Source organism: Balearica regulorum, chromosome 25 (assembly GCF_011004875.1).
Source record: "Balearica regulorum gibbericeps isolate bBalReg1 chromosome 25, bBalReg1.pri, whole genome shotgun sequence".
In the NCBI taxonomy this organism is placed as follows: Eukaryota; Metazoa; Chordata; class Aves; order Gruiformes; family Gruidae; genus Balearica; species Balearica regulorum.
Genome location: NC_046208.1, coordinates 3,188,035 through 3,212,115, shown reverse-complemented (window position 1 = coordinate 3,212,115; position 24,081 = coordinate 3,188,035). Strand labels below are relative to the sequence as shown.

At 50.2% G+C, this 24,081-nt stretch overlaps 1 protein-coding gene across 1 annotated transcript; it reads right to left on the bottom strand.

Moving 5' to 3' along the window:
• Positions 1–928: 928 nt before the first annotated feature.
• On the bottom strand, positions 929–23,542 carry SLC26A9 (solute carrier family 26 member 9). The gene is made up of 21 exons (XM_010310634.2): positions 23,444–23,542; positions 16,275–16,401; positions 15,116–15,255; positions 14,674–14,784; positions 14,202–14,377; positions 13,600–13,764; positions 12,847–12,999; positions 12,368–12,450; positions 11,959–12,106; positions 11,124–11,237; positions 10,604–10,681; positions 9,985–10,080; positions 7,566–7,672; positions 6,919–6,988; positions 6,597–6,689; positions 6,022–6,138; positions 5,092–5,409; positions 4,826–4,880; positions 4,276–4,421; positions 3,467–3,544; positions 929–2,846 (listed from the first exon to the last, which is right to left on the bottom strand). The coding sequence occupies exons 2-21, from the start codon at positions 16,397–16,399 to the stop codon at positions 2,799–2,801; spliced, it is 2,421 nt and encodes an 806-aa protein (XP_010308936.1). The 5' UTR covers positions 16,400–16,401; positions 23,444–23,542; the 3' UTR covers positions 929–2,798.
• Positions 23,543–24,081: the final 539 nt, after the last annotated feature.

The window sequence follows — 24,081 nt, the reverse complement described above, 5'->3', positions numbered from 1 at the left end:
TTGCCCACTGATGTTACACTTACTGCCAGAATTGGCCCATGGCTACAGAAATGGGGTATCCTCGTTCCTCGGTCATCAGAACCGCAGAGCGTGTAGGCACTGCTGCTGCTTTCGAGCCATCTCTCTTGACATCCCATCCATTATGCTTGCAGGAACTTAAAGAAATACAATCTATATTTATACATGGTCTGTAGCTCTGAGGCTTCCTGCGTTTGGCCTGTCAGGCCCCAAGACTGTGAAATTGCCCTCCTGTAATTAACCTTCAACGACGAACTGGAAATTGGAACTTTCCTCGTTTAATGTGATGCCACATCAGGGATACAGAAGTATTGATTAGCTACTGTAGAATAGTTTCTTGTTCCGTTGCACCCATTTCTTTGTTGTTTTTTTCAAACGAGCAAGTAAAAGGACCACTCAGGCAGTAACAAAAGACTGTGAGTAATCACCCTCAAAGATAATTTAAGAGAATTAATCTCTTGATTTTGCCTTATAGAACAAGCTATACATGGTTCTGGAAAAAATCATGGCTCTCTAAGATTAAAATACATAACAACCATCAGTTAGTGGGTTTTTCCTTTTGGAAACTAACCTCCTTTGGTTTTATTACTCTTTCCTGCACCACATGATCAGAAACTGAGGTAGAGAAATGGTGACTTAGTTAACGAGGTGTTACTGGCAGGGTCCTGATGTTGTTTCCTTTAATGGTTGTCTAGCTATAATAGTTCACAAAGCTCTATTTTCCTTAAAAATGAGACATCTGGGAGCTGTAGGAAAGCCCCACTTTCTCTCCTCAGAAAGCCTTCTAGCAATCTGCTGGTGAATCAGCTCAATAATCCATATGTACTTCAAAACTGTACATTAAAGCTTGTTAATATTTTTACTATCTTAGAGTAATAAAATAGAAATAACCTTTAAAAATATAATTTACTTTCATTATTAAGGCCACTCTTTATTTTTTGCATTCATGGAAAGATAACAGATTGTCCAGTTTTACTTCCATTACTGTCTACTTTTTCTTGTTGACTCTTGCATTTTATCCCAGTGCTGGAAATACCTTGTAGGAAGATTTGAAATTCAAACGAAAGCAATTGTTTTCATTGCAGTTGAAGAAATACCAGCACGTGTCTTGATCTTAAATTTTTTATAACCTTATTTTCATAAAAGCCTTATTTGAAGTTGAAATGCACTGAAGAAAGAAGGGTCCCTTTAACCCTTGGCTTACACTTAGATTTTTCAGGCTTTATGTTGTCATCTTGTCATTACTGTCACAACACCAGCACTGGGTAAGAAGGGAAGGCGTAGGAGAGGGAAACTAAAATAACAGTTGTTATTAGCATCACTCAAATATAAAAGAATGTCAGATTTTTAGAAATGATTAAGATCTCAGCTGTCTGTCTCTGGGTTAGTGAGGCAGGCATGTTTGCCTGAGAGGTAGATGGTCCTGGTAGCATCAGTCTGTGGTGAATTTGAAGGAAAATCTTCAAACGTGTAGTAGAGAATTGTTATGGAAATATCACACGCTATACAAGAGTTGTCTCTTGCTGCACGAGTGACCGTTTGAGAGCTTGTCACCAGAAGCCCTGCATGGCACAAGGTGTCACTTGGGCTGCTCCCTACTCGCAGGCAATAAACGCACTCAAATTTCAGTTTCGCTGCTCTGGATCTATGGCTTCATGAAAAGTGTGCAGAAGGGGCTTCCTTCCCTGTCCCTGAATTTACTATTTGTGATCAAAATGAGGTGGGAAAAACGTCTTTCTCCAGAGCACTCGCCCGTGTTCCAGACTAAATGTTTTAGTTCTTCCAGTTAAAAGAGGATGGGAAGAGTCAGCACACCCTTGGGATGAACGCTTTCATGCCACTCACAGTCTAAGAGCCTTATCTGAAGCGCCGTTCGGTCAGCAGAAAAATCCCTAAAAAAATTCAGAGGGGATTCAAACTGGACCTGGGTCTTCTGAACACGGACTCAACCTACTGGGCGGGCAGGACAATATTGCATATAACACACGGTAACAAGGAAATCTTATTTCTGATTACAAACTAGTCCTATTAGTAAGAAAAAAAGGTAATGTAATCCATAAAGTAGCCCTACTGAGACAGAGTACCGAGGTCTTCAGGGCATCTGAATACAGCACTGGATTGAGGCAGTGGTTTCTGGGACACAGAGAGCGGGGCGGGGGGTCACAGGAGAGGGGCAGAAAGGCAGAGGTGGTGCTACGCAGGGGAATTCAGGGGTTTGCATTTACTGTGCAGACACCCTGAAGGTCAGTGCACATTTTAGAACAACATTACCTTACGAAGTTGCGTCGCCGCACCTTGCATGAGTTGCTTTTGCTTATGAATCAAAGCCGTGAAAGGCTCTTAATATTTGCTTGTATTTCACTTCATCAAGAAAAGAGGGAGGAGGGAAAAGAAAGAAGGGGGATGCCCAAATTGTGTAATTCCTATGCGGGCAGCAGAGCGCGATTGTGTGAGACAAAGGAGAGCGCTTGGCAATAATGACTAATCGTCCCATGTGTTCAGGCACCTGCCTTCAAATGAACTCACTTCTGTAATTAATGAGACAGCATTTCCTGAGTTCCTGCTTCCCTGGGTTTCTGTTGCCTGCTCCAGACTTCATTGCTCTGAATACCAGAAGCAGAGCGGGAAGGAGGGAGGGATTTATCAGTTCGAGAGGTGTGACGGCCAATTGCTTTGCAAACTTATAGTATCCCCAAGTAGAAGTGCAGCTCTTCACGAAGGGATGGGAGAGAGGAATCTGTTCGGGAGGGTTTGCCCGCACGCCGACGCTCCTTGTGCACTCACAGAGCTGTCTGGGTCTCTGAGCGGAACATGCTTCCAAACATCTCCTAAAGGGCACACAAGGCACGCTAGGTTAGGGCTGATGTTGGGCACAAACCCAGCTCCGCTGTCATTGGGGCACACAGAGAAACGCCACCAGAAACTCCAACCCTTCCCAGCCCTCCTCCAGAAGGGAACGCTGGCCGTGGGGAGGCTGCTCTGCTTCCCGCTGTGCGTGGGTAGCGTGGGGAAGGTCAGCCTTGGAAGGAGTCTCCTCCCAGGGACGTGGGGTCAGTGGGTGCAGATCACTTCAGCGTTAACTAGGTCTGTGCTAAAATCTTGACCGCTGACCCTTCTTTAGGGCTTGAGCTAAGCCCGGTTGTCTGAGTTCATCGCAGTGTATGGGGGCCATGGGTCTGACTGCGAACCTGAGCTACGTGGCCCAGAACGGATTAGAGGATTCTCCGGAGGGGTAGCCTGGCTGCTCCTTCATCCGGGTCCCTGCCAGAGCTCCTCATGGAAGGGATTTAAAATTATTTTTGCAGCTAACTTTTCAAAGCATTACTATTGCTAGCAGTTTGCCTGGCAATGTCAGAAGGGACTTCCCATCTAATCAATCACAACCACGACTTCTGATTTCCTCCTTATGTCCACAGCTGAAGAAGTGACCCCTGGCACTAGGACTAACCTCCTCCAAGTTCTTGAACTCTGCACTGCTTTCATCCACAGACTCGTCATAGACGGAGAGCTCTGTCTGATTCGGCCTCTGTGCAGGAAAGAATCGAATCCACACATTAGCAGAGTGCAGGGTTGAAAGGAATGGAAAAAAATGACTGAGCCAGGCTTAAAACATCACACATGCTCAAAGGGAAACGCACAGAAGGAATCCTTTTTCAGTTGTTTATCTCCTCTGACTGAGCTGGCATTTACATATCTCTCTGCTAAGATACCTTAATGGTTCCAGCTCCACTTATCATGCAATAAACCAATCCATATTTGGGGAAACAGCCTGTCTCACCCTGTGTTGTCAGCTCGTGCCCCATTCCTGCGGCAGCCTTTTCTCCTCCCACCAAGGGAAGGATCCATGGATGCTGGGGCTATTGAAGGACATGAGCTTTGCCTTTATTTCTGATGGCCAAATTCTGCCTTTCTGTGCAGCTGCATGTTCCAGCCAACACCAAACTGTGGGCGTCATGCTGGAACAGGTCTTTTGGCTTCTCCAGGCTGGGGTGACGTTCATCTCCCAGGTAGGGGTTTGCAGAAGACGTTTACACTTCTGAATTGCCATTGAAATCAGTTCAATCAGTAGGTGCTTGGGCTGTACATGAGAATTAGGTGATTAAATGTTTTGTTGGATTTAGACCTTTACCACTTGAGATAAACAAGTAATTTTATTAGGTGCTGTACTGAGTTGTTATTCTCCCTTTGTGCTGACGCAGCGTGTAAACCTAATAGTACAGTACTGTGAGCTGGAGAAAGACTGGGGAGCAAATTTACCTCTTCCAAGATGGGTGGGTGGACAACTTCTTTGATATTTGCCAGTGCAAACAAAACAGCATCATGGATCGTCAAGAAGATGTGACTTCGGTCGAGGCCGCCTTCCTCAAAGACTCCACCTGTGCTAATGTCATTGTACACCTGGGCTGAAGAAAGGAAAAGCACATGAACAAGAAGGAAACTGAAGAAGGAAGCTTTTGAAAGTGCACATGGCTGACAGTGGTCTTCTGAGCTAAAGCAAGGCTGGGATGCATAGGGAAGAAGCAGGTCTGCTGCAGAAATGAGAGTGTAGGGATCGATTTTTCTACATGCTAAATGTGGGGATGGTCCAGTCATATCACTTCCCAAATGAAATGACTGATTTCACACACAGAGAACAGTGTTTCTCTTTCATTTCTTCTGTTCTCTTCTTTCATCTGTTCTGGTTTGGTCCAACAAAAGGCTGACAGCTCTAACAGTTTGCATAAAGAACACAAAAAGGTCTCCTGTCTGTCAGGAGCACATAAATGGGGGAAGGTCACATGGAAATGTGTTCTTCGTGGATTCTTACCATGCACATTTGCCAAGAACACTTTAATCCCAATCTTCTGATAACTGGAACACAACTAGAAGGGATGAGAGGAGAGAGAGAGGATTAATAACACTACTTCTCCAGCTTTGTGTTTATCTAGGGCTTTACACGTGTGCTGGGGATGCTGAAGGAGAAAGCCACACAAACCTTCTATTGAGGAGGGTAAACATCTTTATCTGAGCTGCCCAAGAGAGTAGAAGGTACCTGGGTACATTGCTTGGCTGTGTTTGTAGTACAGAACTAACCTTGCCCAGTGCTTTTGTGCCCATGAGGTCAACAAAACACACTCCACTCATGTCCAGGATGATGGTGTGAAAGCTGATATAGGGTGGTGCTGTCATCATAGGATCAACATCTGCTGCAGGCATGACACTGAAAGTGCTTCCTTGCAGAGTAGTGGTGCTGCCCAGCTCACTGGGGGTGTGCACCTGCCCAGCACCGTTGGTGGGAGGACGGAATGTAACATAGGAGATGCTGGCACCATTAGCAGTCGTCTGGTTGTTATTGGTATCTGTTGGAGAGGTGCTTTCAAAGTCTTTCTGGAGCTCTTGCAAAGACAAGGTCTACAGCAAAGCAGAGATGCACAGTCAGGGCAGGATGAGCTGCAGGAAATACTCTCTTCCTTCTTACACCCAAATACGTGCAGGACCTTTCCAGACACTGAGCACAGCTATCAGCACTAGTCGAGATCCTCACGTGTGAATGCACCTAAACTATTCAGTGGCATGAAGTGTTTTAATCTGGACTAACTCCAGCCTGGTGCTAGGCTGAATGTCCTTTGGGGTTGGCGTATGTTAGGTTAATTTTAAACGATTCCTGTTCACATGCTTCAAGACTGCTCAGCAATGCAAACCAAACGAAGCTGGAATGACTGGGACATGGGCTTCAAAAGGGCACTTTTGAACTGAAATGCTGGCATGGATGCATCCTTAGAGAAAGAGGGCAAGCCCAGTGTCTAGCAAATTGTTCACCATGTCTCCATTCTAGCCAGCTGTACAGCTTTCTTGCTCCCAGCCATTTCCAGTTCTCCTGCATCTTAAGGTTTTGGCTGTTGGGAGGAAAGGTGATGTGGGTGGGAAGGAAAGGAGGCGAGAGGTGGTAAATGTGGCTAGGAAGACAGTGCAGAAAATCCTGTATCAAGAGGAGCTGTTTGATGGGGATCCAAACTGAGTTACCTTGTTCTGCCTCAATAAGAATTTTGGTAGCTTTGTTGGTGGTTGTGCTGTCCCCTTCTCCTGCCGTTTCACGTATTTCTTCCTGGCTAAGTACACTTTACCAGGATCCACCCCGGTCTGTGGAAAAGAGAGAGAGATTTCTTTGAAAAGGTCTCTTCAACCCCGTAGTCAGGGGCTGCTATTTCTTCCCTCCCGTTTCCCAGCCTGTGGGACATGGCACAGGAGAACAGCAGCAGCTGTAGGCCAGAGTGAAGTGGTCCTGATGGCGACCCAACAGCAACATCTTCAGTAACGCGGGGTACCTGCACATGCAGGGAGGAGAGACTTGCAGCAGCAGGATGACTCTGCTTTAGCAGAGCTTGGAGGAGGATACCTGTCAGGATTCAGCCATAACCTTTAAACTGAGATCTACAAAGAGTCCTAACATCAGGGAGAAAAGGATGGAAGAGTACAGGATGGATGTGACCATCTTTCATGATCAGCCTAGGCTTAATTATCTCCATGTAGCAATACAGGAGAGAGCAAGGGCCGTCTGGGATTGGTTGCAAACAGAAATTTCTTAGGGCATTGCTCACCTTGGCTACAATCTTCTCACGGAATATCTCCGAATTGGCAAAATACAGTGGCGAGCAGTAGGTCACAATTTTAATCCCATTAAGTTCATGTACCTGCAACAGAGACAAGAGCTCAAACCAGGCGTGACAGGGTGTGTGTGGGGTGCAGGGTGGCTGCAGATAATTGGGAAGGACAGGCTGAACAGCAGCTCTCCTGCCAGCCCTGGAACCAGCAGCAATCAACCTCGCTGAGACAGAAACATGGACTTGAGTTCCTTGATCTCATTGGGTACCAGTGGCAAAGAACAGCATTTGCTCTGAGGATGCTTTAGCTTCTGCTTACCTTGTTGTAGGCTTTAGGGTTCTTGTAGATGTCAGTGGAAGTTACTTGGCCCAGGGCAGAGCCGTTGCGGCTAGGAGAAAAGAGGCAATCAGTATTAGAGTAAATGTTGCAGGGCAAGAAAACTGTTTCGCTTCACATTCCATAGCAGGATTTGAAAATTTGCTTTATGAAAATACTTAGATTTCATCCCCTCAGAGTCTACAGGGCAAAAAAAGAGTCAGCAGTTTGAGATCCCAGACTGGGAAATATTAATAAACGGCTTTGATGGATTAAAAATGGTGTGTAAACTTCACGCCAGTCTTTGCACATATACGGGGCTCGCTCTTTTTAATGAGCAGGATTTTCTGCTGGGAACTATGCAGGTAGCTTTTCGTGCTGAAGTAAATACCTTCAGACTTCCCCCTGCCTTGGGATGTGCACATCGCTAACCGCGCGCAGGAGTGGGAATGCAGGCAGTAAATTAGCGCCTGCCATTCCTGTTTGCACATTCCAGGGGCCGGGGAGGACACCTGCACTCCCCCAGGCTCCTGCCGCACGTTCCTTCGAAACACGGGCCAGAGGTCGGTTATAAAAATAATCTGTCGTTTATTCCGCAACTGGGAGATTTTTCCTTCTCTTTTGGTTTTTGTAGCTACACCGGTACTTACAACTGGGTATGGAAAACCACGACCAGCACGGAAAATCCCACGCCTACGGCGACTCCGTAGGGAAGGCTCAGGAAGAAAGCAGACAGGAAGCTCACCAGCCAGACCAGCTGCAGAAAGAGAAGAGCCACGGCAGGTCATTTTACTCTGCCACGGCCTGGAGCGCAGAGATGGATGGAAAATGGCTTTGTGCTGATATTCAGGACCCGAAGAACTACACAGCTCAGGATCAAAAAACCGAGACCTGAATTCTGCAACTATTCTAATTATACAGTTTATTGCATGCTTTCGTGTGAAACATCATTGCTGGGAAGCTTGCCAGAAGCCCCAGTTTTTCAGCCGTAAAAGCAGCCAGTGCGTTTCTTCGCAGCTGCACGAACACCCGCACCGCTCGTTCAGTTCACAAAGTATCAGCCTATCTAGTCAAGAAAAGGCTCCTGCAGATCGGACCATCTGCTGCTCGCTAACTGCTCCCAGCCCCACGAAAGCTCCTGCTGTCAGTCGGAGCATTTCAGAAGAAATGAGCATCTATCTCAAAGCCCTCTGAGCACCTACTATAAATGACCTGAACACAGAGCAGATCTGATGACAAAGTATGACAGAGCATACCAAAGCCTGCTCCACCTCTCAGCTCAGAGCTCTGTCATTTGTCATTTTTATATATTAGCACTTGAGCATCTCCCTCCATATGAAATTAGTCCTGCCTAAGCACATAAACATGCCCTCTGAGAATCATTATCAGGTAATTATAATCCCATCCTCAAGACTGATAAAACCTAACTTTGACCTTGGATGTATCAGGGTAACTTTGATGACTTCAGCATCTTAATTTATATGCATGGTGCATATAAATGGCAAGCAAGGGCTTCCCTCCATCCCGACTTCACTCTGAGCCGTATCGGTGGAGTGATCCCTGCAGTTAGCACTGAGACACAACCAGACATGAGGTAATGAACACCGATGGTCTGACATCACCCAGAAACGGTGTTCTCCGTTTTGGGACAGGATACTGAATCTAGTTCAAATTCCAGGGAGATTAAGGTCAGGGAATGCCGTTCACTCCGTTGGCATCCGCCTGGTCCCCACGCTCCCTGCACACGTAGGCTGCCCGTGGCTGCTGGTAGCAAGAGCTTGTTCCAGCAGCTCAGAGGAAACACAGCACAGCCGGGGCAATGGCTCTGGCTGTGCCATGGAGGACAGGTGACTCACACGGGCTCAACCAAAGAAGTTTCTGACAGCCATTCACCTCTACGATGGTGACCACGTCTGGCAGAGACACGCTGGCAGGGTGTTCACCAGGCAGCACCATGCATCTCCTCTCAGTCCACTGTCCACTCAGGTGTCTGACTGCCCGGACTTTGCGCTGGGGGCTGTGGACCCCGCGGGGCCGGTCTGTGCTCCCTTCTGCGAGCTCTGATAACGGGCAGTAACTTCACCTCCCCACACATCAAGTGCCAGAGCTGCCCGAGACCTTCCACGCTACCCACCAGGCACCAGCAGAACCCATTCAGAGATGTGCTTTAATCGCCATAAACAATTCCCAACAGAGAATCGCATGTTCCCATCGGCGACTTTCCCTCTCTGCCAGTTCTTGCCTGCATAACCACATCATCTCAGACCCCACACGTCCCTGGTCCGGTCAGTCTGCCAGGCTCTTTCCCAAGCATGGACCATTTTTTTGTAGCTCATGCCCTGTGCTAGAGTGTACCTTCACGTCATGATCACACCCCTGTGAAATCTCTGCCTGGACTGCTAACCCGTCTTTTCTCCGGCACCTGTTTGAACAGTATTTTGGGAAAGCTCTTGATGACTCAGGTCAGCCCCTTTGGACTCCTGATTTCTCCGATAAGGCAGTTTGTCTGGACCTGACAGGATATTGGCTCAGTGTCCACACACACCACTCAGCCGTGGGAGTCCTGTTCAAACACTGTCTTTTTATGTCAGACATTTCCAAATTCCGTTCTCACTCCCCTGCACCCCCTGCCTGGGTTTATACATCAACCAGTGCCTGGAGTCCTTATCGCTGCGAAGGGCTCTCCTCGCCCTGGAGGGCTATTGTGTGAGTTTTTAAGTCATGACTCCTAGATATTGAGCAGGGCCGGTTTGGCTAGTTCTGGGCAAACAGGCTCCCGCGGTTGATTGGCATTTAAACAGAGCAGGTAATAGTTCAGGTCTCGCTGATACGTGCACTAAGCATGAGAGTGCTCAGCTGGGCAGGACAGCCTCCGCCGCTGCTTGGGACCTCGTTGGCGAGGGGTCGGAAGCACGACTGGACTGAGAGAGCGAAACCCACCCTCTACTGGGGTCTAATACTGCACTCCAGCCCCAAAAGCCTGCTGGGGGGCTCGCCTGCTCGCCCTGCCTCTGCCTCGCACAGCCCGTAAGGCAGGCGGATGCCTCCCACCCATCCCCAGGCACTCACGCAGTCCAGCTTGCTCTTCTTCCACAGGTAGAAGGGATCAGCCAGCTGCTTGAGGGAGTTTTTCAGGTTCACTGCGATGAGGGCTCCCAGGACAGACTGCGGAGGAGAAAGGAGTGTATCAGCTAGGATGTCAGGCTACAGGTTGCCCAGAGAAGCTGTGGCTGCCTCTGGCTCCCTGGCAGCGTTCAAGGCCAGGTTGGATGGGGCTTTGGGCAACCTGGGCTAGTGGAGGGTGTCCCTGCCCATGGCAGGGGGTTGGGACTAGATGGGCTTTGAGGTCCCTTCCAACCCAAACCTTTCTATGATTCTATGATGTCCAGCAGTGTGGATGTGCCACGTTTTGCGGCAGATGCTTTCTGCAGTGTCTCCCTTCCTTGGTTCAGTTACCACAAGGGAGTGGGAAAAGGTGACATTCACAAAGATCTCACTTGGATCTCAGCATGATAATTTAGAGTATTCTTGCATCCAGAGACTCAGTGCAGACAAGATTCAGCCCAGGAACAAACTGTGCTGTGCAATGGTTTGCATTAGGGGTTTTTGCAGCAAGGCTGTGCCTTCGCTTGGGCATGTAGAGTATGTGATGCAATGGCTGCGCTGTTTGCACAGATGTTTGTGTTACCTTTGGAAGAGGTTCGAGGTAGATCCCCAGAGCCAGCATGGTCACCATAACCACCAAGGCCACAAAGAAACTTGCCACCTGCAAAAAAACCCAACACATTAGGGTCTTCCTAAACCCCCTCTGGGTCTTTCCCCTCCTGCTGCTTCAGCCAGCGGCACAACTGATCACTGCAGTGTTTTATGTGAGCAGACGATTGCCTCTGAGTGATAGGCTAGGATTTTGCAGATCACACAGATAACCCCAAACTTCCCTCACGTGGTAGCTCTCCTCAATTGGGGGAGCCAGACTGGGAATGCAGATTTACAGCCCTACATCTGTGACCAATCCAAAGAACCATCCAGGGAACAAAATGGGGTCGAGGAGGGAGGAAATTCTGCTTTAACAACAGCAACGTGAAGCACTCATAGATGGAGCTTCTCCAGACCTGCAGCAGCGATGTCAGGCTGGCAGCATGCAGCAGCTACAGGGGTTTGTGGTCAAGCAGGGTCACGCAAGGAAGAGAGGAGGAGGAGATACTCACTTGTGATTTCCCTCCTGCCCCATCCACGGCAAGAGTGACAGAGAGAGCACAGCAGATCACATGGATTTTGAAGAAGGATCCAAAGAAGTTGCTGCAGCCCAGGGCCAACATTTCCTGTGGAGATGAAGGAATGTGGTCATCAAAGAGGAGAGGTGTCCTTCCTGCCCTGCCAATGTGTGTGAGCTGCCAAGCAGGGGAGCAGGTGCCTGAGTCTGGGGTTTGTGTGGCCAGGAAAGGGACCTGGATTCCCTGCAGTGTGTCCCAGACCCTTTCCTTCCAGTAAGAGCTGGGACAGGCTTTGGTATAGGAGGGAAACCTGGAAACACAATTCCACATAAACACGTTGTCATCTGTTGACACACTGAGGGCAGGGCTTCATGTGGTATGCGTGGCTGTTATTGAAAGCTGCCACTGTGCCAGTGATGACAAAAGAGGATTATTTAATGTCCTGCCTCTCACAGTATCTAGGTGACACACCAGGAATCCAGGTCTTTCTTTGCTCAGTGAGAAATACATGTGCCTTGTTGTGCTCCAACAGTCTGCAAAAATGCTCTCTATGCCAGCACTTGGGTCTGGAGCGAGAGCAAAGCAGAGAGCTCAACCTAAGGCTTTCTTCCCTTTTTCAGGCTCTCCCCAGTCCACGGGAGATGGATCTGCCATGTCCTTTCAACCTCCGCATGGCAAGCTGCCACGTGAGCCTGCATGCATGGGAGCAGCACATCTGCTTTAAGCAGAACACATTTGAAAGCTTCCCATTCATGCAGCGAGGTTTTCCTTTCACGCCTGAGAGCAAGCGGAATGGTCCTTGACTGCGTCCTTCCAGACCAAGCGTTACCTGGTTGGGGTCCACGTCGTAGCCATGCTTGGCTGCCAGCGTTCTCCCCATGGCTAAGTTGATCACGTAGCTCACGATGGCGAGCGAGAAAGCTGTGCCGATCATGTCCTTCCACTTGTTCACCAGGGGCAGGGTGGGCGCTGGGAACCTGCACTCAGAGCAGAGGTGAGAAGCAGTTGTGACACTAGTGTCCGGAGGGTGATGAAGTGCGTGAGGAGCTTGTGTGTTCAGGAATGACATAATCCGTGTCTGCACTGTAGACAGCGTGAGTGGATGGTGGCAATTGTGTAACAGCCCTGAAAGGGGACTGTCATACAGCAGGGAAGAGTGAGGTGTTTTCCAGGCTGCAGGAGGAGGAGGAGGAAGGAAAATTATCTGGAAGTTGAGTCAGATCTGCATATGCACTTACCCCATGCTGATCTTCCCAACTACTGGCATGCCATACTTCTCGGGCATGTTGAAGCTGCCAGAGATTGCAGTTGCAACTATTACCTGAAAGCACAGAGAATAAAGGAGCAGTAAGCAGAAAGAGCGTGAGCTCCCTCAGAACCGCTAAGCTTGCTGTGGTCCTGGGGCTGACAGCAGAAAATTAGCACCAAATTCAGGCTAGGAAAGGAGAGAACCTCCCCAGAATGAGTTAAGTTCCTCATCCTCAGCATCACCAGGATGCAGGTACAGTCTAACAGGGACGATCTGAGCATCAGAGGTATCCTCAGTGAGGATGGCCCGATTTCTGACCCCAAGCCATGTGGGCTCATGTCATCCTCACTGCACAGAAGCTGCAGATGAATGGGTGCTCTGTGAGCAGAATTGGGTGTCCCAGGGCTGTAAGGTGAGGGGAGGGACTGTCTCCTGGAGGGTCCGAGGGACAGCTCGTGCATCACTTACGATGATGATCTCCATGGGGATGGGCATCCGGATCTTTTTCATGTACTTTAAGTTGAGCTCCTTGACAATGATCAGGAGCACAGCACTGACCAAGGCGTAGACCAGGGAGGCCACGTTAGTCTTGGGCAGACCTTTACAAATATCAATGAACGTCTAAAGGGGAGAGAAGAGGAGAAGGTGTCACAGGCAACCAGAGACTCTGGACAATGTGGACAGCACAATGGAGAACATTTGTACCATAATTGACTGCAAACACCTTGAGATGGGATGAGGGCTCTATAGGGTGAGAGAAGTTCTAGAAACCCTGCTGCTGGGAGACCAGCATCCAGCCCTGGCTCTGTACTGTTTGGTTACATGCAGTTCTAGCTGCATCAATGGAGGAGGCATCCATGGAAGATGCAGGAAAGCTCAGGAAGAGGTAAACCTGCTCATGGGAAAAGTTTCTGTTGCTAACAATCGTGCAAGACTCCTGCTGTAAAACAACACAGTTGATATTGTCCCCAAGCTCAGACCCATTTCATTATTTCTCATTAGAAACTGCCAGACAAGGGCTCAGATAATACTGTCGATGCAATGGCAGCAGCATAGCTGTGCTGGGCTGGGAGTGGTGCAGACAGCCGTATTCCCCCTCCTTCCGGCCTTTCCTCCGCTGCGAGCCCCCTGTCCCTAGCATGGGTGGCAGTGATGCCTGTGGCGTGGTAGTCACTGGGGGAGGAGGTGCAGGGAAAGACCCTGTCCAGAGCACCCACTTACATAGACGATAGCTAAGGGCCCGGTGTAAGATGGGACTGTCAAGCCGAAGACATACTTGAGCACGGAGATGAGGATCTGCAAGCCTGCTGCTGTCATGAAGCCCCTGATGAAAGACTCTGAGAGGTAGATAGCAACAAAGCCAAACTGCACGAATCCCAGGCACAGCTAGGGTAGGACAGACAAGGCGGTATTAGAAGGATGCCAGCCCGAAAGGGCGAGGAGCAGAGCCTGAGCGTGCCCGTGTCGGGCAGGCTGCTCGGCCGGGAGAGCGGGCACATCCCTCCCGCGCAGCCATGGCATGGGCTGGGCTGAGCAGACTGTCTGGAGAAGAGATGGGAGGAGGAGAGCTGCAGGGTGCTGGGGTGTCATCACCGGCTGCGATCCTCACCCTGGGCTAGTCTGTTTGGAGGATTTCACACCAAGACCGCAGCTGGGGTGGGATTCCCCCCAAAACCTCTATGCTGAGGCATCACCCACTTAGAAGTGTGGCCTCTACTAGCATCTGGTCCCACCATCTCTGCTCCAGGGAGAGAGCCCAGCTGACTCCATGTGGGTCAGCTCTGGCCAGAGGACACAGCAGAGGTGGTGCAGCAGGCCCTTACTTGTATGATGGCCGTCAGGCAGGCTAACGTGGCAGAGATCTCCAGCCTGGCCGCTTCCAGGGCTGTGGTGTTCACGCTGGTCTCATTGGTAGTATGGTTGAAGTACTGGAAGTCTGACTCTGGAGCCAGCTCATTGCAGACGTTGCCAACAATAATGCTGATGACTGCAAAAGTACCTACAGCACAACACAGTGATGTCAGGAGTTTTCTCTAGAGACCGTCCTGTCCTGGAAGGCACTTGGACGGGTTGGGCTGTCCAGACCGAGTCACCCAGCCCATCACCACAGCCAGCCCCACGGCGGGATGTGGCGGCAGTTCATTGGGGTGAGATCCTGCTATGCAGCCAGAATCAGGGATCCCGTAAAGCCCTGTTAGACCAAACATGGCCAAACATTGCTATTCTGGAACACATCGAGTATTCCCAGCCAGTATTTAACTGCCTTGTGCAGAGAATTGCTCTGCAGACTCTTACCTGGGACCATCTGACGGATACCGCCAAGGAAGAGGTATGTTACCAAGGGGAAGAAGGAGGAGTAGAGCCCGTTGACGGGAGGCAGGTTGGCCAGCAGCGCGAAGGCCATCCCTGGAAAACACGAGGGAAATGGGCATGTCAGCCAGGTCCGTGCAGCTGGCGTCAGCCCCCTGCCCTGCTCACGCTCACGTCATCTCCGAGAAGGTGCTGCGGCCGGCGCAGACTGCTGCTTTCTGGGCAGGAGAGGCCAAACAGGGCAGGGAAAGGCACCGCAGAGAAGTATAGGGACAACCAGGTTGGAGGTAGAGCTTGGGTTTATACACGTCAGCAGTAAAGGTAGCTAAACCCCCCAGACTGGACGTCAGCTGCCATCTGCAGACCTTCACTTGAACTGGCAAAGTGCTATCCCCTCTCGGTGACCCAGAAAGTCATTGCGTCTCACCTTGTGGCACTTGAATCGTCCCCGCGCTGAGCCCACCGAGAACATCAGACAAAATGTAGTCTTTAATTTTATACTTGGGAAGCCACACAAGTATTGGGAACAGGCTGAAGAGGGTGAGTTTGAATCTGGAAGCTGAACATCTAGAGGAGATGAAAAAAAAAAAAAGCAAATCAGTAAAGAAGGAAGGAAGCAAGTGAGCTGGGAAGTGAGCAAGCAATGGGGCAAGGAAGGACCTTCCTAGGAATATCTCAACCTTTCTCCCACACCAAATCCTGAGCCCAGTGTTTGGTGCACAGCCCTTCCCTGGGAGTGCGAGGCTCTTGCAGTTAACTGGCTGTACAAGCCGTGGAGGATTATTGTGGAGACCTTCCTGACTCGGTGGGAGGTCCCCAATGCTGCCACAGCTGGAAGGAGAACCCGCACAGAGTGAAGGATTTAGCTCCCCAATACCTCGATATCCTTCAGAGAGGGGATAGGTGAGCTGTGGGGAGGAAGCACAGCTCAGAGATTCATGGGGCAGTTGCACAGAGCCAAAGATGAACTTTTTCAGGTGCTTGGTTAAAAAAACCCAAAGTGTGTCTGAAAGAAGAAGACTGCTTCTGGGTTGAGACATGCAATATCTCACACCTCTGCCTGCTAACATGTGTTGTCTCTTTCCTGTATTACTGCCTTACTTTTTTCAAGGAATGGAGCTAGATTTCCAAGACAATGATTAGCAGGATTATTAATCGTTATTTACACAATTATTAATCTTTCTTTAAGGAAAGCTAGTACTGTTTTTAAAGCTGATAAAAGGAAATCCCAGCTGGAAAGCTTAAAGAAATAATCCACACACCCATACCTACATCACCAATTGTACTTTTTTCACTATTAAAAAACCCTTGGAAAACAGAATCCCAAATCCCAAACGCACTTAGTGCAAACTGTTCCACTTATTTGCCTTACAGCGTAACAGCTGAGGCAGTGAAGAGAGTAACCAGTTTCACTTGCCTCAGTACAATTTGCATTTCTCCTGTGCCTTTCATCTACCAAAGCCCTGAAGATCACGGAGAAGGTTTCCCAGGATAAAAATGGGAACTGTATCCCCAGGTCCAAATTATATCCCAGTTCCAGACCAAAGCTGGTTTACATTTGCCCCAGCTATAGCATTCTATGTTACCTGAAAAGGTTTTTCAATTTTTCCCCAACAGGGTAACTTCTGCTTTTCTTCTCAAACTCTTCGTCGAAGAGGCTGACCGAATACGCAGGACGTTCGATGACATAGCGAGGCCTGGCATGGTTCATCTCTGGATCATTTAAATTTTTCCCAGAAAAAAGAAAAAGCAAAGCCAAGAATGTGACTGGAGCTGGCCCCACCTGCAGTATAACAGACCGGACACCTCCAGCGTCTGGGAGCCCTCCCCGAACATCTCCACCCTAAATAGTTTCCCCGTGGCGCAGAGGCAGGTCCTGGGAGTGGCTTCTCCCAGCACCGGGGGCTGCTGCTCCCCGGCACAGGGAGTTTTACCAGCTATTTTGAGGTGATGCTAATGAGCGATGCTGCGTGAAGGGGACCGGAGCGCGTCCCGGATTGTCTGGCAGATGAGCATGGGTGTTAATCTTAGCTCTGCCAGTGACTGCCTTTTTGCCTTGGGCGAGTCACTTGACCTTTCTGATGCCTCAGTTTCACCATCTGCCAGTGGGGTTGGCAAGACTTTGCAACGCTGGGCAGCCCTGACACAGTTTGCAATGGTAGATACCGGCACCGTGATTAAAGGCAGTTTGCATCCGAGGTGTTCCTGCTGCTGCATGGTCTCATTTGCATTCAGCAGCCTTCCTATTTCTCATTTGCCGTGAGAGGCCATGGACGAGTCCTTGGTTTATTCTAGGAAGTGATGCGCAGAAAGATAACCGTTGCTATTTCATTTCAGTGATGAAGATGTCAAAACATCTGGATGGACTAGTCCTGCCCAGTATCTGGGTCTCACCAAAGAAAGATGATGAACTTCAGAGAGCCCTTATTTTACTATGACCAGCTGTGCCTGGGAAGAGGGGAGAATCATTCCAAACTGGAGAGGCTGGGGGTGAAGGGAGGAAGTGGTCAGATATAAAACAAGGATCTTGGTAATTATTTGTGGCATGGCGTGTATCTAAGTGGGTCATTGCCCAACACGGGAGTAGAAGAGGGGGTGGAAAAGGCTGGTGATTCAGGCAGTAGAACATATCAAGAAATAACATCCAGGTAGCTGAGAGCTTATGGAGTGATTTGAACGTACCGGATCCTCCTCTCTCCTCTCTGGGCACTGTGAGTACTGCTGAAGTCGGTGCACACTGTGACACCGAGTTCAGTGGAACCAGGATAGGCAAAATGTCCATCCATAGGACTAATGTCAGTTCTCGCTGATAAGCAGTTACCTCGGAGTGGGGGCTGGAAGACGTGAGTAATATGTAGCAGAGCAGCTCAGAAGTTCAGGGCAGGAAGGAAAGTATGATGCAGGCAGCCGAAACTTTTGGGAGAATTTAGGTCAACAGAATCATTATGCAAATAGGAGCTAATGGGTTTAGAAAGGGAGGTCATCAACCCCACTCTTGCAATGGATGCTTTAGTGATCACAGGGGCAATCAAGTGCAGTTTGCTGTAAAACAGCTCCAGCGATGGTGTGTTTCTGATTGCAGGCTCTGATCTGCACCCATGCTGGCGGGATGTGTCTTTGGAGGGCCAGCAAGGTGCCAGCTAGCTGAAAGAGGAGACATGCCCCTCTTCCTGCATTACCAGGTGCTTGATCCAGTGCCCTCTGCAGGCATGCACACACCGGCATCCCTGCCACTCCTTCTCAGCTAGAGATACCCTTCCAAGCACAATTACAAGCTTTACCTTTTGGAGGATTGGTGCAGGCCGAGACTAAGCAGCGTCCTAGGCTCTTTCCGAGTCCCTACACTCATGCCAGAAGCCCATCTGATAAACGGTCATTCCCTGGTTTTCCCACGTCAGTCTGCGCAAGTCCTGTCCCTGCCTTATAGCCTTGCTCCAGATCCTGTTGCTGAGCAGGTTCCCAGCGTGCCCAGCCTTTCTCCAGGTCCCAGCCCCACGGCTCTTCTCTAGATTTCCAGTTCTCCCTCGTGAATATTTTTAGCCCAGGTCCAGGCCCAGCAACAGGCTTCTAAAGGGTGATAAACCCAGTCAAGTTTCTGGTGCAAGAAGTCTCTCTCGGCTTTATTCCTCAGCTCCATCACTTGCCGAGCAGCATGCCTGCCATCAGACAGGCTGAATCAGCCAATTATATCACAGCTCTTTAATGAATTTCCCCTGCTGAGCGAAAGTGCTGGCAATCATGAAAAATAATAAACAAGGCAAGTATAGAGGGAAAAATATCCCCATGATTAAATTCCATCTTAAACAAACAGGCTAATGATGTCAGCGTCTCGGACAGAGTCAAGTTCTTGACTTGGCTTATCACTGGCCTTGCCCTAGATCAAACAGGAGGTTAAACCTTTGAGATTTCGGAATTAAAGAGAACGAGCTGTGTGACTGCTCCTTGAACAAAAGGCAAAACCAGCTGTCCTGGTGTTGATGGGATAAGACCACAGCAAGCCGCAGAGCTGGTTTAAATCCTGCAGCTGGGGCAGGACACTGAAGCAATGCAATGTGTGCGGAGAGAAAAACAGAGTGCCAGTAAGTTGCTGTGTTGCAGGGACCAGGTTTTTCAAGAGCTCTGTTCCAGTACGGATGCAGAAATAAAGGACAAGGTCTAGGGGAAGAGGTCCAAGTGCAGAGCCCCCGTTACAAGCTTTGCAGGAAGCCCATTCCCCCAATGTGTTGGCTAGAGCGGGTGATGCTGAGAAATGTGAAGTTTGGCCTCACTGCTAAGTCTACTCAGCCTGGGGTCTTGGAGAAATCGTGACACACTGAGTACAATACTGTGATGTGATACTTGGAGCAAGCAAAAAAAGAAGGTAGAACTGCTACACTCCAACAATATGATGTTGGTGATGTTCCGGTAGGTCATCAGCTAAGAGCCCCATCAGTTCGTACCCTGCGAGTCGCAAACCAGCCTGTGCATGCCAGGCACGGACCTTTTTTCCCAGTGTTCATCTCGCACACGCACTTACTAAGCTCTTATCTTCTGTCCCTGTGTGGGTGATAGCTGTGTTTGGGAAGAGGAAAGTCACATTGAGGTTTCTGGCTAGTGTTGATAGGAGCCATTGGCATAAAGCCACTTTCCTGTCCTGTCATAGGCACAGAAAAAGAACTCCAATCCAAAGAGCGTGAGTCAAAATTTAGTGGGAAAGCAATCTGATCACTGCCTTGTGTGTAATGTAAGGGCCCAAAGTGATCCCAGGGCGAGAGCTGGGCATTCAGGGAATGCCTCTGCTACCTTGTAGGGAGGAAAAATCAGTGCTCTGGAAATAACGCTTCCTCCTTTGTCTGCCCCCTCTCCACCCCCCCTTCTCCTTGCACAAGGCAATGCACATGCAGATCTCCTTGCTGATTGCTTCTCAGCTGATGGAGTTCAGAGGTCTGGTCTCTTCCAAATCCTGAGTGAATCTTCATCAAAAACAACTCTCTCACAGCTCTATTGCCCAAGAAAGAGTTCTAGAAAAGCAACTCTCCCCCACCCAGGAGGTAAGGTCTGCCTGGAGAAGGCAAGCACAGGTGCAAGGGCTTGGTTGCGACACCAGGACAAGGTCTTGACTCCTGTTCCCCTAAATCAATGCCTTCAGCACCGTGTCTGCCGCGACTCCCAGCCTCCCGCTCGCGGCTCCAGCTGCAGGTGTCATGGGAGCCCTGGGGCAACACGGTGAAAGGGCCCAAGTCTCGCAAGGTCAGGCGAGGAAGCTGTCACCTCCTCCCCTGAACCCTGTGCCGTGCTTCTTTGCCGAGGCATGGCATGGGGAAGGACAGGGCGGCTGCAGCGCTGGGCTCTGCGGTGCCAGATGCTGCGGTGCCAGATGCTGCAGTGACGGATGCTGCAGTGCCAGATGCTGCAGCACTGGGCTCTGCGGTGCCAGATGCTGCGGTGCCAGATGCTGCAGTGACGGATGCTGCAGCGCTGGGCTCTGCGGTGCCAGATGCTGCAGTGTCAGATGCTGCAGTGCCAGATGCTGCAGTGCCAGGTGCTCCCCTAGACTGAACTCTGCCTCACCCTCCCGCTGCACACCCGCTTCCGTCTCCCTTTCACGCCTCTGGTGTCAAGCTGGGCTCGCAAAGCACACAGACAGGAGGAAAAGGAGGTTTCTGCTGTCAGTCAGTTCAGGTATTTTGAAAAGATGTTGTATAATTCACCTCCGCTATCGGGCGCCGATCAGCCCAGCGGATCCACCCCCGCGCTCCCAGGTTGTTCACTCTCTCCGACCTCCTGGCATCAGGGACAAGCCAGAACCGAGTCCGGCTGATGGGTCACACCGGGAGCCCGTCACCAGGGGACCCCCAGCACGTTCATTCAGGTCAGAGATTTCAGCTGGGCCGTTTGACCCGGCACACCTTTTTGTCAGAGATTGCTTTGATCTGATTTAGTTTTGTTGTACATTTGGCTCTGAATTGCCGGAGGCTTCATCTACAAATGAACTGATTCAGGAAGAAAGCACCTTGCAGCGGTATCTGTAGTCCCACAAGTATATTGGTAAAAACATCTTTCCTAGTAATCCGGGGAAGGGGAAGAGGCAGAAGCAGGGAAGTGGTGGTCGCGTTTCAGGGGCTGAGCAGCCAGCTGCCCGCGCGGTGCCAGGCACTGAATACACGCAACATTTGGCCATGGGGTTTAACTTTTTCTTAACCTCTGCCCTTTGGAAATAGAAGAGGCTGATGCTGGGAGAGCATATAGATCAGTCATGAAAAATATCCTATCCCAAAAATGGCTTTTAGTCTCAGAAAAGGCAAAATGCCATAGTCCATAAAGTTCAGTAAAAACTGAGCTGTTTCAGTCAATTTTCCACGAGCAGCACACAGGAACCATCGTGAAGGCTGGTGGAATAAAAGCCAGAGAGAGAGGCAAGAGGGCGAAGGAGGGAGGGAGGTGTCGGGAGGTGCTAACTGGCCTTGTTGGGGCTCAGAGGAGCCGTACGCTGCGGGTGCAGGGGCAGGGAGGAGACATCTCTGCTTCCCTCCAGGTCCCACCTCCCCATCTCGTTGCACCATGCTGCAGCCTCGGCTACAACATCCCCCTGGGGACCAGCCGTCCCATTCCTCCACTCCTGCACTTTCGTCGTGGAGTAACCAGGCAAAATTAAGTCAATGTTTTCTTTTTGTTTAGATTAAATATTTGGAGCGTTAAATAGGTGATTTCCATAAGGCAGATGGCACTTTTCTTGTTTTAAGTGACCCAGCCCAGCGCAGGCACCGGGCAGGAGCGCTGCACTGTACTCTTGTTCTGCCGTCTCTGGGCCGGTGCCAATGTTTGATGTACCACTTCACATGAGTTTCTAACCAAACTAGCTCTGCACTCGGTAACCAGAATAATAAGATCTGCAGACATCTGCCAGCTACTGAAGGTGAAGCCAAAGTGTTTGGCTCAAAGGGTGTTTATTAAGTAAAATGCGTATATTCAGCAGCTCGGATTCTGCTCCTTGCAATGCTATGGTAAATGCAGCAAATGCCGTGGGCACGGGGGATCTGCTCTGCACTGGCACCGGGGTAAATGAGCCCAGATTTGGTCCACTCTTTCTGCGATTTGTTTGATTAACCCACTTGTTCTCAACCCCACCCTCACTCTCCATTACTTTTGTCGTTGCATCCAGCGCCATACCTTGCCGAGGGAGGGCTGGGCTGGGGTGAGGCAGCAGGCACATGGCCTGGGGTGCTGCGGTCCGGGATGCAGATATGGCCCCATCATAGTCCTCCGAAAGCCACCAGCTTCCCTGCCCTGCAGTCCCCCGGAGGTGTCACCTTGCTCAGTGTAGCCCGGCGGTGCTGGGATCAGGCTGCCAGCTCCTTGGCGGGCAGAGAGCAGCGCCTGACATTAACGGCATCCGAGTCTGTCCCCCGGGGAGCGGTGTGTCCATCCTTCCCATCCCCTTGCTGCTCCCTCGGCATACAGAGCCGTTGGGATGGGGAGGGAAGGTTGGAAAGTGCACTTCAACGAAGGAGAAGTGCGACTTCGGCGCTGCCATGAGTCTCTGCTCTCCACATGCCTCTGACACAGACCTTGCCCTCTGCCTTTGAAGAGCAGGTGGGCAATGCAAATCCCAAGGAATTAAGAAGTTTGCAGACTGCAGCATTCTTGCACTGCCTGCGAACACTTATCCGGGATGCCTGCTGAGAACTCGCTCCTGCATATGCTCCCCGCCCCTGTGCATTTGCTCTTGGAGAAGGAAAAACACCTGTGGGGTCACCCAGTCCATCCTCCCCAGAGGTAGAGGATGGAAGAGCATTTCTCTACTGGAAATCTCTGACCTGGGGCAGAAATACCATGTGGCCAGCAACAAATGTCACTCCAAGGACTTATCTTCAAGGGAAAGAAGGACAGGTCCCTCGCTTAAGTTTCAGCTTGCTTACAAATAAGGTGTGGACAAATTTTATCAGGGCAGAGCAGAAAGCATCCTAGCTGCATGAACAACAGTTTACCACAATGGAGCAGGCTTATGGGGATATTTTCTCTTGTCTATGTAGGAGGGACCCTGCCCAAACTGCATCTCAACATCCCATGAAATGGCACTGGGAGGAGCTGGAGACCCTGCACCCACTATGACAGGTGTCAGTCTGGGAGCACTTCTAATTCCCAGTTGTAAAATTCCTTCCTAATCTGATAGCGTGCCCACAGCCATGCATCCTTGCACCAGGATCTCCCGTGCAGCAAAGATCCTTTCCTAGGTTAGATTCCTGTGCACAACCAGTGCTCCTCAACCATTGCCTACAGGCACTGGGCTCCACATCCTTTCTCACTATGCCTGCACGTGCAAAGTCTAATCTGGGCTGCAGCATCCTCGAGGCAGGGACCACTTTACATGGTTCTGAGCACGGAAAGTCCTGATCATAACAAGGATCCAGAAACAGAGGGTCTGTCATCAGTATTGCCTCTCCTATACCAGTCAAGTCCCCCCACAGATCTTCAACAGCTGCCAACCAGGATAAGATGGCAGGATTTATTCTAGCAATAATTAATTCACATATTTGGCTCTTCCAGCCTCTCTTCATAAATCAAGCTCTTGGATCGTTGGTGTTGCTAATTCCTGAGCAAATCTGCTGCTGTAAATCCCCTTTGCAAAAGAAGGGAGAAAAAGAGAAGGGGAGGGAAAAAAAATAGAAGTACCAGTTCTCCAAATACTGAAACTCACACCCAGTGGCTGTGCAACCAGAGTGTAAATCCCCCACGCCCACCCAGACAAAGAGCACGATTGTTGGAGCTGGGTTACCTGCGCCTCGCCGGGCGGAGAAAGGGCCGATTCTGCGAGGGGAGCTGCAGATGTGGCAAGAAAGCCCAGGCAGAGAGGTGCTCCCGCGGAGGTGTGCAGAGGTCTGTGCTCAAATAAGCCAGTGAGTCATTTATAAATCACCTCAGTCAAGGGGACCGAGGGCTGTGCTCGGCGCCTGATTGGCTTGGAGGAGGTAATTGCAAGCAAGTACACCCAAGCTAAGCCCAGGAGATAGCTGGGGGAGATAAGGAGAGATCTGAAGAGGGACAAGGGCTTTTTTGGATGTCCCCCCTCACCCCACCCCTTCCCGCTCAGGCTTGGGCCGTTTGATCACCTTTGCAGGTCCCTCCATGCTCCGGGCTCTCGGTGACAATAGCTCATATTCACCGTCACCCCGGGCCCCCTCCCTCGCCTGCTTCGGACTCGGGGAGGGAGAAGATGCTTTTGTTGGCCAGGGCGAGCTTCCTGGCGCGGTGGGTAGCGTCTCCCCGGCCTTTGTGCTCTGGCCGACTCTCCGCCTCTGGAAGGGACAATGGTGCGCTTTGTGCCAGCGCCGGACCCCGTCGCTCGGGCTTTGAAGATGGGATTGGCAGAGGAAGGCAGTTTCTTTCTTATTTCCAGGTTCAAAGGGATGAGAG

Bases quoted from the DNA above. Each gene is read 5' to 3' on its own strand.
- SLC26A9 (XM_010310634.2), bottom strand. From the start codon at position 16,399: ATGAACCATGCCAGGCCTCGCTATGTCATCGAACGTCCTGCGTATTCG. The intron at 10,081-10,603 runs GTAACACAAACA...TCTCCTCCGCAG, and splicing joins ACCTCGAACCTCTTCCAAAG to TCTGTCCTGGGAGCCCTCAT. The intron at 4,881-5,091 runs GTTAGTTCTGTA...CATCCCTTCTAG, and splicing joins GCACAAAAGCACTGGGCAAG to TTGTGTTCCAGTTATCAGAA.